Source organism: Corvus cornix, chromosome 6 (genome assembly GCF_000738735.6).
Source record: "Corvus cornix cornix isolate S_Up_H32 chromosome 6, ASM73873v5, whole genome shotgun sequence".
NCBI lineage: Eukaryota > Metazoa > Chordata > Aves > Passeriformes > Corvidae > Corvus > Corvus cornix.
The window spans coordinates 21,186,901-21,201,088 of NC_046336.1; the positions used below are offsets into that span (position 1 = coordinate 21,186,901).

The 14,188-nt window shown below is 42.2% G+C and overlaps 1 protein-coding gene across 2 annotated transcripts in view; it reads left to right on the plus strand.

The window, feature by feature from the left end:
• ADK (adenosine kinase) overlaps nt 1-14,188 on the plus strand; it is a 272,419-nt gene that overhangs the window by 2,791 nt on the left and 255,440 nt on the right. Inside the window, exons 1-2 of one of the 2 annotated variants that reach the window (XM_039553810.1) lie at nt 5,779-5,888; nt 12,382-12,456. In XM_039553810.1, coding sequence (XP_039409744.1) covers nt 5,875-5,888; nt 12,382-12,456 — 89 coding nt within the window. In that variant the 5' untranslated portion in view covers nt 5,779-5,874. Of the gene's footprint in view, nt 1-5,778; nt 5,889-12,381; nt 12,457-14,188 lie in introns of those variants that run through there. The other variant, XM_039553809.1, reaches the window with a different exon arrangement.

Below are 14,188 nucleotides of genomic sequence, written 5' to 3' on the forward strand. Positions count from 1 at the left end.
GTCACTGAGTGGCAGCATCAACTTACTAGAAACATCATGAGGTGTTACTTTAGAGGAGAATTACTACGGATTTCTGTCCTTTTATATTTGGCTTTGTTATGGAAGTCTGGGAAAACCGCAAGCAGATTCTGTTAACGGCCTGGTACAGTTATGAAAGAATTTGGATGTCTTCTGTAGAAATGTTTGAGCTTATATGTACGTGTCTGTATAGAAATATGCATGTTCATTTTTTCCTTCTGCACACAAACTTGTCAAGTCTCCTGTGCTGCATTATGACCTTCTGGCTGTTCTGCAGCTGCTGTATTGATTGAATAGTCATGACGTGGCTAGTTGTTTGAACAAATCAGTTTATCTACATGAAGACAATGTAAGCATTGAGTTTGGCAAATAGTTCATACTAAAAGTACAAAGTACAGTATTCCTCCTCTTCTGTTACTTTTAGACATCTTTTCCTTTTAAGAATAAATTATCAAATACTCTGTGCATAATTGTTATCAAAAGCAGTCCTTTGTCATTACTGTTCCACTAGATTTTAGAAAGCTCGATACTAGCAGCTGTAAAAAATATTGCTAATTTCATCCATTTTTAATTTTCTTCATAAGTTGACTTTTAATTTAGCTTATTCTTTAATCAACTCTTTATAAATGAAAGAATATTCTAAATATTTTAAATTAGCTGTGACAAAGCTTTGAGTTAGAATTTAGTAAATAATTTTTCTTTCTCTTTTATCTCTTCATTTGTTGTTTTTTTTTTTTTTTTTTTTTTTGATTTCACCTTGCTCCCAATTTGTATTCTTTTCATTTTTTGTCTTCATGGCTTATAGTTTTCATACTTTCCTATTTCTTATATCTGCAAATACAGGTACTGCAAATACAGTGTTTTCCATGTCGGTACTCGTAATGTCCTCAGGTCGAAGAATGATCTGAAGCTCAAGCACTTCACCGTGTTTGTTTGAATTAAAGCAATAGATTTCTTCTTTAGATGAATATTTAGTCCCCTTTAGAAACCAGACAAACAAATACACTTGAGGACACTAGCAACAGACTTGGCTAATTTTGCTTTGTTTAGCATGTAACAGCAGTCACCTTCCTTTCCAACTTGTGTTGATAGAAATATACCCAAAACCGGAATGACTGCAGCATGGAAACTACCCCGCTCTTACAGTTCGGGCACTGGTTTCCATTGTTTAGATGTGTAACTCTCAAATTACCCTTTCGGTTGACACATGTCTTCACCTGGCCTTTGATGTAATCCTCTGGGATTTTGCACAGCATGTGTCATGTTTCCACAGTTTTGTGTTCTTGTTTTGGATCAGCTTGCTGTGGTGTTTCATCCTTTTAATTGAAGTAATTGCTTGCTTTATGGTAGGGAGCGTGTAACCTGAGGAGAGGGGAGGTTGTGAGAAGGCTCTTTGTTCTCTGGAGCACAAGCTCGCTCTCTCCCCTGATGTTACCTGCAGCCCACCTGTCCAGCAGAGTGACGCCCACAACAATAATTTAGACATAACAGTCTTGGCCAATACCGTGCAGAAAGGTGCAGCTCTGCCTTGCTGTGATGCCTTCCTGAGGTCACTAGGACTAGTCCTGTCCCTGAGGCTGCTTGCAAGCTGGATTACCTGGGAGAGAAGAGCCAGTGTAAATAGGCCTATTTCATCTTGAGTCTTGAAATTGTGAATTTTCCTGAGATTTGAGTTCCTTCTTTTTCAACTAAAAGAACAGTTTGTGTAGAATTGCTCACTTTATTGGATCTACTAATATTGCTTATAAGCAGACAAGGAAGACACCCAGGAAAGAGATTTGACTGAATGTAGAATTAGCTGACTATGGTGTTAGTGTAGCAAAGTGAAGTTCTGTAGAACAAGACCTTGGCTTACTCTACTAAGGTGTATTTCATGTGGAAATGTTTGAAGCAAAATTCTGGCTTGTGATTCAAGGTTGTGATATTGAATTTTAGTAGTTACTTACACAGGCATGGTACACAAATATTTCACAAAACCAGTTTCAGAAGCAGGGAATGGGTTGCTATCTGAAGGTCATTAATTAGTATTTGCTGACAATGCATTGGAAAACCTTATCTTCTTGAAAAAGGTAAATGGAACTTGCAGATACCATGTGAACATGATGTTTTTTTCAAGGCTGTTCATTTTTTATTTACATAAATTGATTCTTAAAAAGGTATTATTCATATAATGCATAATAGTAGTACAAAATATTACTGTTTACATCATATCAATGCATTTTGTGTGAAGGAGAGAAGTCTTTGGGTATTACTCAGATTTCAGGGAAGGGAAAGAGATTTTTTCCATTTTGAACTGTAATAATTTCCATAAGGATTGTTTGACCACAGTCAAAGCTGTTCTGCACTTGAAGGATATGGTAAGATAAAGCTACTTGCTGGCTTTATGCTACCTTGGGATTTCATTTACAGTGAAAGATTGTTGTGGGTTTTTTTTCCTTGTACATTCAGTGGTACAAAGCAGTTGTAACTGTCTCAAGGGCTATGCTATTTGATTAGAATAAAATAGAAGAAAGTATAGGTGTCTGCAGTATGCTGAAGACTTAGCAGATTTACAGACTTTCCTTTGCTTTTACAGCAGAAGAGTCTGTGAAGCTACATGAAAAGAAATTGGATGATATTATGGAATTTTTAAAATAATAAAAGATTTTTAATACTTTGCAAGTAGAGCCCATACAAGCTAAAAATGCATCTTATTTTATGTTGCAAAATATTAAATTCTCTCTGTAGAAGTTTCCAAAACAACCGTTACAACAGAAGATATCTGCAAGCTCTGCAAAATGCTGTTATTGAAAGAGAATTTGTGGATTTGTTGCTCACTTGTCCCATTTTATAATGTCTTCTGGGGCTATTATGTAAAAGATCATCCTTTTGTCTTGCAAACATGGATGAACAACTTACCTAAGATCAACCTTAACTTTTGTACTTTGAAGAAATTGAGTGAAATATGAGGGTTAATAGGGAACTTTTTGTTTATATATTGTAAACTGGAAGATTTATACCAAATATATGTGGTGTAAAACATAACACATTAGTCCAAGGCTAAGGCCTAGATTGCCTATGTTTTGGATACACGAGTTACAAATATATAACATGTAGAGTTTCATGGAGTACTTCAATAAAGTACAAATTTAAATGTTCTCACCTGCCTGCCTGTTGTTTTATCAGGGAGGGGTGGAGTTCATTTTGAATTCATAGTGTGCTTGAAAGGAAACATTTTACTAAAATCACCTAAGGAAGTTGTCTATCATATATAGAGAAACTTACATGGTCATGAAGATTTCTCTGTTGTAGAGTAACCAAAGCAGTTGAGAAATTGTGGCTAGACCCTGTCAGGCATTATCTATTTTTAGATGCAAAAGCTGTGAATTCCATCTCAGGGATTTCTGAGGCCAAATCACATGTGAAGGCAAGGTCAGCTGCCCCACGCAGGCAGAGGGAGTTTGGAAGGTCAGGAGTCAGGAAGGCTGAGCAAACTCAGGCTGTCTGCCCAGCACATACATGGTGGGACTGCAAGTTTGAACTTGTGGCACAAACATGAAGTTCATCTATGAATGACCATAAGTCAAAACTGACCATTTTTCCAGGCATACCCTGGTGGCTGTTTCTCCACTTATGTTTGGATGTCTAGAAGTTCCCTGGCAAATGACTAAAAGCCCAGTGATAAGTCGTAGTCGGGGTAGGTGGTGTCTTGAAGATGTCAGTAGCAACAGAACCTGCGAGTATGTGATAGCACAAGCAAGATGATTGGGCACGGGGAATAGCTGGAAGCTTATACAGTGCTACTGACAGATGTTGAGGTGTCATACATGCTATTTCATGAAAAGCTATTAATTTTTTTAGAAAAAGATATGCTTAAGTGGTAAAAAGTTAGAAATGTGATGGTACCTCATTTGGCCTCTTACTCTGTAGCTTACTAGTCGTAATATGCAGCTGTATGTTACAAATTACTGTAAATAGTTCAGGTTAAAGTATTATATCTATTTTTCTTTACATATCTATATGTGCTTGTTAAAATCAGGCAATTATGAGGGAATCTACAACTAGATTTTTTATACAGTTTTTATTATTTTGAATACAGTGATAGAACCAGCAAGACCAAGCTGCATTCTATAGTTATATACAATAGCAAGTTATGTAGCTATTATTATATTTGCTGGTGATGGGATTCTCCTCCCCCACCTTCTAGGTTACAAAACAGAGATTTGGCTATTAAGCACTGAAACTGTTAAACTAGACATAATAAATTGTTCCGCATGAATCAGAGGATACAGCCATTATAGATCTATGTATTTGCATTTCAATAGAGTTCAAAAACCTTCCTCAGGATTTGAGGACCTCTTGCACCTTGTGTTGCAATAACAGTAAGAGGATGGATGTGTTTGCCACTCTGATTTGACTTTTCAGGACCCCAACACACTTTAATAATGAGAATTTTGTGGCGAGTTCAGTAAGTGGTGATTATTTTTTGAGTGTCTGGTTTAGAGAACCTAGGAGATTCGTCCTACATCAGATACTGAGCATAAATTTTCTTGTTATTTTCATGTGACGATGTAGGTTCTTGACCTTCATCAACATGTCATATTTTGGCATCATCTCCTTTGAGAGACCCAAAAATCAGAAATAGATGGAAAGTTTGGCTTCAGTTTTTCTGAGGACAATATTCCCATTTTGTAGATGGAAAGGAAGGGAGACTTCAGACTATGAAGTTGAGAAGTTTAAATATTTAGTTAGAGGTGACACAGCAGTACTTAACAACATGGGATTCACTCTTGGCAAAAACAACCTATTGACTTCAGTTTCATGAATCAGTGCTTCTGGTGCTAGTACGTTAACAAAGTAAATGCCAAATCTGCACAGTGTGGCACTAACTTTGACAGCCAAATGAGGAGTAACGATAGAAACCTGGCCTTTAGCGAGGCTTTCTTTCCCTTTCTTATACGACAGTTCTGCCAGAGTGTCAGGCGAATAAGAAAAGGGAGTAGGCAATGCCGGGCTGCCCTTTTCTCCCCGTGTGCCCTCTGGCCGGCTGGATACCCGGAGCGCTGTGTTCCACAGGTGGCTGCCAGGCGCTCCAGCAGCCCGGAATGCAGAGATGTGCTGCGGGGGCTCGCCAGCCCGGCCCGCGCCCGGCGGCCGCCGCCTGCGGAGGAAGGGAGGCTCCGCAGGTCTCTCGAGGCGGCTTCGCGTCTGACCCAACGCATATTTAAATAAAAAAAGAATGAAAACGCGTTCGTGTCGAGGGTATAGCGATCGTGTGTCGCGACAGGCGTCAGCCCGCGGCCCGGACAGAGCCGGGGCGGGGGGGTCCCCTCGGTTCCCACGGCCTCGTGACACCCGAGGGGCAGCGCTGCCAGGGGCTCCGCTGGCCATCTTTACTGTGGGCTGTGCGGCTCGAGCCCCGCACCCCTGCGCTACTGCCACTAAACTTTTTTTTTTTTTTTTTTTGGTCAATTGTCACTGTCTCCCACACTCGCCGCCGGGGCTGGCAGAGGGGACAGCAGCAGGAGCTGTGTGGGAGGCGCGCTCTCCGCCCGTACCAAAGATGGCGGCCAAGGAGCCCGGGGGTGCCGGGCGGGCGGCGCCGCTCGGTACCGGGCGCTGCCGAACCGGGGCGCGGGGCCCGTCGCCAGCGCCCCGCGGCTCCTCGCGCCGCGCGGCCGCCGCTCAGGGCCCGGCCCGCCCCCGCCGGCCGCCCGGCCAATGGTGGGACGCGGGAGCGGGCGGGGCGGGGCGCGCGGTGGGCCGGCCGAGCGCTGCCCGGCGTTCAGTCGCGGGCTGAGGCGCGGGCGCCGGGCGGAGAGGCGACGGTGCTGGTGCCGCTGCCAGTGGGGCTCCGCCGCTGGCGGTCGGGGAGCCATGGCCACCCTCAGGTAACGCCGAGCCCCCGCGCAGCGCCCGCAGCACAGCCCTGCGTCCCGGGGGAAGGGGCGGCGGGAAGCGCTCCCGCTGGCGGGGCGGGGGCGTCCGGCGCGATGCTCCGCCGCAGCCGGACTCTTGTCCCCGCTGTGTGATCAGGGTGTGGGGCAGCGCGGCTTCGTCCCATCCCTCTCCCTCTGCCGCGAGTTGGATTGGCGGCTGCACGCCCGCTCCCCTGGCGCTATGAAGAAGGGAGAGCCGTGCCGGTGCCCTGCCGGCCCCTCAGCCCGGTGGGGACAGCGCTCCCGGGGCGCCGCGTTGGCTTCTGGCGGGCAGGTGGGTGCGCCCGGCCGGGACTCCCGGCGGCGCCGGGCGAGGCCGGTGCCCAGCGGCATCGGGAGCGAGAGCCCCGAGCAGCGCTGAGCCGGGCCGGGCCCGCAGGTGATCGGCGGGGCGGTGGCCGGGGGCTGCGTGCGGCGTCGCTCGGCGGCGGTGCCGCTGTCACAGGTAGCGCTTGGGCGTGGGCGACCGCCGCCTGCCGCGGGGTCCCGCCCGTGGGCGTGGGAGGATGCGTGTCGTGGGGCTTCGGCAGTCGCGTTGGAACCTTAAACCCTCGCTGTAGCTTGCCGTCACTGGAACCTAATTTTAAAAGAATCCCCAATAACGAGAAGCAGGGTCTTAATAGCAGGCTAGGTTCTTGGCAGGCTCTTGGAACTGTGGTGGTGTCAGCCTGTCAGCGATAGCTGGAGAATGACAAACCCGTAACTTAACATGCAGTGAAAGGAGTTAACTCTGAACAGTTTTTCCCCCAAAAGCTTCATCCTCAGATGGGGTTGTATTGTGAGGTAAATCGCTAACCTTTGATCAGGCCTTTAGCTGCTAAAGAAATGCCTAAAATTACAGACTCCGAGTTCAATTTGATCATTCAAGGCAATTCTCCCATCTCTTCTCTCCACCCTCCAAACTCTGTGTATCAGGTTTCATTCACACTGTTTCTGACCGAGACGGTAACTTTGAAATTGCAGTAGTATTTCGCTGTTGGAGCTTGTGGAGTTAGCGCAGCTGTGTAAGGAGCTGGGTAGTGGTGGAACACTTTTTTCTGCGGCAGCTTTGCTTACATAAGGCCAAAGCTTTTAGGCTTGTTTTCAAAGTTGGAACCTGTGAGTGCGTCACTTTAGAAGACTAGAAAAATTTCATAATAAATGAAATCTTCACTGAAGATGTTGTTCCTCTAAGTCAGTATGTAAATGTGTAACTGCTTAGCCAAATGTTGTCTTTGCTTAAGACCTATGTCAGGAAAGCATGTGAGCAGTCCTGCAGGCCACCTTGTGTGTTTAAGGTCTATATGCTAAAGTGATTTGCTGACCAGTGATGCAAGAAAATTGCCTGAACTCTGGAATAATAGTTCTAAGGTACTTTTGTGTTAGGTGAGTTATGGTTAACAGTAAGTATCATCCTATTTCTAATGATGTTACATGGGTAAGTGGGATGAGAGAAGGATGCTCCTAATTGAGAGCTTATAGCTAGTCAGGTGCTATGAATCTGGTACTATTGGTGTTTTGCTTTAAGTACACATTTAAATAATTTTGGTGAGTTCAAATTTTGTGTTATATGGGGTTTAACGCTGTTCCTTTGTGACTGAAAGGGATATGCTGAGAACAGGCTTAAAACATGCCTTGTTTTGCCTTACTTTGAAGGGCATAGTGAAACCCTTTAGAAATACTAACGTGTTAGATCTTACAAGACCGTATCTTAAATTTGTAAGAGGAAGACTAGGCATATAGCATGTTGCCATGCAATTGCACACCCAAATGTGTCAGTTATCTTTTAAGGCTTTCTGACTTGCCAGTATCCAAAGGCCCAAAATATTCCTCTGTCTCTGTGCCAGTAACTAATAATAAGCTTTCACTGATATTTTGATGTTGCTCTTCCACGGAAGTGCGCAGCAGCATGGGATGATAACAATATTGTGTGATAGTTGGATATAGTACTGCTGATGTTCAGCAGCCAACTTGAATCAGGACCATATTTTTTAAAATGCCTGCAGCAGTAGAGCATGATACTGGACACAGCTTTCCAGATCATTCAGTTGCAGTTAATTTTGTTGACTTCTTAAAAAAGCTTGAAGGGTAGTTCAGTACTGATGTTGTGGGTTCTTTTTTGTTTGTTTGGGTTTGTTGTTTTGTTTTTACATGGTTTGGCTTAGTTTTATTACTTCTGCCACTTGTGATAAGAGTAAGGTGTGAAACACTGGCCATTTGTGTAAAATCAGTCATATTGGTAATGTCTGAGCAAAACGCCTAATTAACAGGCGAAGATTTATTTATACTTAATGAGTTACATTACTTGAACTTGTAATTGCAACTCACACTCCATCTAGTCCAAAGTTAAAAGCCAAACTCATAAAATATATTGCTGTTTTTCAGGTGTTTAGAATGTAGATGTGATGTACATCAAAGCTTTCTGTAGTTACTGTTCTGTAGTTTTACCTGCTAGATGGACAGCATATTTTTGTGTCCAAACAACATTTAGATTCGTATGAACATCTTATTTGTAGTTTAGAGTTTAAAAAGTATATATCTTGTTCAAATATATGTACTTTCTGTGTTTGTATGTATATACACACATACATGCTGACCGCATAGTCAATTATATATGCCCTTAATTTGTGCAGGCGAAGGAGTTGTCACCTGCTTCTTGAAGAGCTGATCCAGATATTCTTTTGCAATAAGTTAGTTGGGTTAAACAAGAACATCCTTTTTGAATGATACCTGTACTCCAATGAAAGAGAAGGGACTGGGGAGAGTCAAGGAGGCTGGGGATTACAGGTGTGTGTTCTGTGTCTGTGGCAGAGATGTGTTGCCAAATAACCTGTGTATTGTGAAATCTCAAATTTCAGGAAATTATTACTGCTTCCTCGCTATGTTTTATTCCTAGCTGGTTGGAAATAATCACTGAAATTTTAATCACTGCATATGTCCAGTGTGACTGAACAGCAAACATAAGGCCTGTAAGGTTCAAAGTCTTCAGCTTGGTGAGAATGTGACAGTTTAATACCTCAGTTTTTTGCTCTGGGTACTTGTAAATTTAGCATTCTCCAGAATCGTAAATATTTGTTTTATTTTATGCTTTTACAGAGGCTTATGTGGCTTTACAGAGTGTATGAGATTTAAAAATATATATATTTTGCAATTTTTACTGAGGACCAAACTGAAGCCAAGTAGCTTCATATAGTGCCACAGAAAGTGCAGTAGTGTAACAGTGCAGAAACTTTGCAGCTCCTCAAGAGGGGAAGGGGGATTTGCATTGCACTAAATGTAGCCAGTGTTGGGTTAGTCAGGTTGAAAATGCTAATGATTTACATGGTTGAGTCTTCCTCTTTAACAGTAGGACTTTCCAGATTGTTGTATTAGAGAATGCTGATCAGTTAGATTGGGAAAGACCTCTGAGATCAAGTCCAACCTCTTAAATATTTGCTTGTTGACTTTTAAAAATTTGTGACTTAGAAATTGTTTAGACTTTTCCCGTTTTGCCCATAAAGGTATTTTTGTCAAATGCAGTGACAGTTAAGGAAAGACACAACTCCAGTCCCCAGAATAAATGAAGCGTATGGATTTTTCTTCTTTCTTATTTTTTTCCAATGGAATGTTAATTTATATTTTTAAGCATGGAAGTTCTAGTATCTTGGGACTTAGGTAATTCTAACATGTAGGTGAAGAACCAAAAATGTAGAAACGTTTTAATTGAAGACACAGGGCTAGAGATTAGTATACGTTAGCTTGTGTGTTTAGATTATTTGCAAAAATAGGTAAACAGCTTATAACACTTAACTTGATTTCTTCATAGAAATCATAGTTAATCTACTCTAAGTTTTATGTGTTTAAAAAGCTGTCAAGTTCTGCTGTCCTACATTTAGTTGTGAGAAACAGCTATACTGAATTTGGGGAGAGTTTGCCCAGTGGAATGTTTCTGAACATAGACTTACTAGTCTCTACTGACAGCTACCTTAGCTTTTAAAACTTGATTCCAAATGGCACCTTACGTACAGGCTCTGGAATACTTGAATGGAGATGATTATAAAATAATGTGGGAGAAGGAAGGCTTGGGAATGAGCAAGACTTATGTGTGATGGAAAGAGCAGCCTGGATTAAATGGCACCGAATGTGCTAGTGCCTGCCACTGCTGACATGTGAGGAGTTTGTACCCATGTTATTGGCTTCACAGAGCTTCTGCACAAAGTTGCTCTTGTGCTGCTTCAAACATATTGACCTGCATGTTCTGCAGCCCACAGAACTTGGTAGCTTCTATTTTGCTTTTCCATTGAACACTGTAACTTCTTCATAGGTGGTGACCTCAGCATGGCAGCTGTATTTCAGATTGTTTTTTGAGTACAGCTGCTGTTTTCTGGCATACTGACCACTTAAGTGCTGGCTCTTGTCTTATGTAGAAGTTATCCATGATGAGTGTTTTTTTGTCAAGTGTAGTTATAAATCTGTTGGTGTGTAGAATTTCACAGCACGTGAGAATCAGGTAAACATTATGTACAGGAACACAGAGCTTGGGACAAATCTGCATTCAACACTTGGATAGTTCTGACTTCATTCATTGTCCTACAGTACTACTTATGCAATACTTAGGTTTTACAATGGAGAGAACGTTCTGTCTTGTGACTTCAACTGCAATCCCCTTTATCCTTATGTCTTCTGAACTGTCATCTGTCTCTCGCTCTTGTCTTGTAGCCAGGTGTAACTTATGGTTATGCTATTTAGAACACTGTGTTGTTTGTCACACTGACGAAAGTATTTAGTCAGTCTTACAGGTTTTTACCAAGCAGATGTTAACTATCCCTGTTAGGAGTGAGCTGGATCTCTGGCTCCACCTTCACAAAGAAGCTCCTTCCACATTTCATTTACAGTGAAATGGGCTCTAAAGGCCTGCCTTTAAAGCTACAACAAAAACTAGGATACTTAAAGTGTGGTTAGCTGTGTCTCAGTATCAAGATTATTAATCATGTTTTCCGCTGCAACATGGGTCATTCTTCCACTGAGTGCAGTCCTTCAAGGACAGGCTGCTCCAGCATGAGTCCTCTGTGGGGTCACAGGTCCTACCAGGAAACCTGCTTCAGCATGGGCTCCTCTCTCCATGGGCCTGCAGGTCCCTGTCAGGAGCCTCCTCCAGCACGGGCCTCCTATGGGGTCCCTGCCTCCTCTCAGGCACCCACCTTTTCCAGCGTGGGTCTCTTCCGCAGGCTTCAGGGGGATCTCTGCATCCCCGTGGACCTCCGAGGGCTCCAGGAGGACATCCTGCTTCACCATGATACTCACCATGGCCTGCAGGGGAACCTCAGCTTGGGTGCCTGGAGCATCTCCTGCCCCTCCTTCTCCACTGACCTGGTGTCTGCAGAGCTGTTCCTCTCACATGTTCTCACCCCACTCTTCTCTGGCCACATTACATCTGCACAATAACTTTTTTTTCCTTTCTTTTTAAATATGTTATCACCAAGGTGTTACTGTCATTTCTAATTAGTCCAGCCTTGGCCAGTGGCACGTCCAACTTGGAGCTACCAGGGATTGGCTCTGCCAGACATGGTGGAAGCTTCTGGAAGTTTCTCACAGAAGCCACCCCTGTCATCCCCTGGCTACCAGAACCTGGCCACATAAACCCTGTGTAGGTGGTGCTACTGAAGCTACCTTTGGTGGCTGGAGCAAGGGTGTGCCTTGCTGACTGGAGACATTAGGTGTCAGTTTGGCAAGGAATGTGATGGGTTTGGATGTAGTTTTAGCCTTAGGGAACTGCTGCATTCACTCCTACTTGACACTAGGCCACATATCTAATCCTTTGGTATTACTGCATTATCACCCATGTACATGCTATTCAGGAAAATGTAACACATGGTTTCTGAATTAATCTGAAAAAAAAGTTAAAGCTGTCCTTCTCAAAAATAGTGTCTCCAGTATTTTGATGTCTTTTTTCTGTGTGACAGAAGTTAGTGAATTTCAAATCACTTAAAAGGTTCATACATCCTACCAGTAGCCAGCTGCACTGTTTAAAATGGCTGACAATGCAGAATCCATAGTCTCTTTGTTTTATTTTATTAGAACAGACTTAAATTGTTAATTATTTGTTAGTACCCAACAACTGAGTGGGTTCAGTGAAATTCTTATACCCTGGTGTGATGCTCCCCCTGTCTAAAAGTTGGTATTACAAGTTGAATGTTGTCCTTTATAACTACATGGTATGGCATGCAGCTCTAGTTCTTTATCTGAGTAAATGGCAGTTTAACAGAATACATATATGTTTATTACTGCAGTCTGTGTATTGATCAAAGATCACTGTAGGATGGTACTTCACTCAAATTTGACTGTGTATATGCTAGGTCTCCTTGTGTACTGTGCTGGGCAAGATGTGTATCTTTTTGTTTTTCTCTCTAATAAAAAAATGTCTTTACGTGTACTAGGAACAATAAACCAATGCAAAGCTAACTTGAAATAATTGATTCTCTTACAGTGAAAATGTCCTGTTTGGAATGGGAAATCCTCTGCTTGATATCTGTGCAGTTGTGGACAAGGACTTCCTTGACAAGTAAGTCTTGATATCTTTTTTTTCAAATGCCAGCTTTGTTTCCAGAATGGTGCCCATAAATAAATGGAGGGCTACCTGCCTGTGTAATGCTATGTTGGTGCTGATCTCTGGGATTCTGGCCTTACGCTGGAAGTAGCCAGCATGGTATCTGTCGTTTGATTGTTCTTGCTCTACGAAACCGTGGTTGTGGTATCTATGAAAACCTTCAGTGTTTTCATGTGGTTTTTAAATCAATTTATTCTAGTCTCCTCATGCTGTCTTTGCTAGCCTTTAACTGGAAGGAGTCATCAATTTCAGTAAGATTTAGATAGCTCTTGTATGAATCTTTGTATGCTAGTTTTGATTTACTATTACTTTACTCTCTTCAGTGATGACTATGGAGTAAATATGCCATTTCTGTAAAACACCAAGAAAAATTGTGCACATGCACCTTTTTAAAAAAATACTCCAATTTATCAGTCAGGAACAGGACTGCTTCTTATCAGATTGTCTGTTATTTGCTTAAGCCTCCTTGTTACGCTACCATCCATATAACCATATTGCTGGATTGCTTAACTGGCGTTAAGCTTACTTGTTCTTGAGTCATCTTAGAGATCTGTCTTTTCCAGAGGTGTAAAATACAGGTGTGCTTTTAAATCTTTCTGTATGAGCTCCATTTTTGTTGTTGCTGCTTTTTCTCTGGTTCGTAAGTTGATTTGATCTTTCAGAGTGCTTGCAATTCTTTCTTTAATTTTTAAAGTGTTAATTTTTTTTCTCTAATTGTTCTTTATTTTGTTAATGGGAATACTGCATCAAAACTAAATTTCACATCACCAAATAAAGAACAGGTGCAGAGTTTGTATTTTTGAATGTGTATTGTCAGCCACAAATCTTTTGTTCTGCAGCTTTTAATAATAGCAATAATTTGTTTTGTCATCGATATTTAATCACTCAAATTTTATCTAAAGGTGTGTTTAAGTGAAAGCCTCTATACTGTAAGCTGGAGACAAAAGACAATGTAATGGAGTGTGTCAAATTCAAACATCTGGAACTTTAGAAATCAGGTCTGTGTCTTCAATATTCAAAACACTAAATTAATCTGGTGTAATTCTCTGCCTCATGTTTCCACTGAAATAAGTTGAAAGCCAGTAAAAATAAGTAAGGCCCTTCTCCCAACGCAACAATACCCCCCAACTAATCCTTATAAATTGCTGACATAAAAGAAATGATAGGATCTCTACTGCAGCACTGAAATCCTTCAGGAGTGCATTGTGCTTTTCACTGGATGTGATGTGCTGTGCAGAATTTAATTTAATTTAAAAATTAGAAGTCTTACGTACTCAAATTTGAGTCCTGTCAGACAAATTAAATTATCTCCTGGAGCAGCATGTGCTCTCTGAGCATTTCTTTACTGCCAAAATGCGTTTGTGGGGTACTGCATTATTTAAAGCTCAGCAGTTTCACAGGGAGCCTGCTGATAGTGTGATAGCTCTGGTAATAACCTCAAAACTGAGGAGCTTGTTCACCTTCTCACGCACCTGATTTGATATCCCTCTCCCTGTTTGTGAGCATGTGTAGAGAAGTCCATTTAACAAACCGACAAGAGTGTTTCTGCTCCACGTCCAACTACCTTTTGCAGCACTTCCTGAAATGGGAATCAGATCCCACGCTTCCTCAACTTGTGAAGGGAGATAAAATAGAAAGTGTAGCCGTAGAATGACTGCTAGAATAAAGTTATCTATTCAAATGCTGC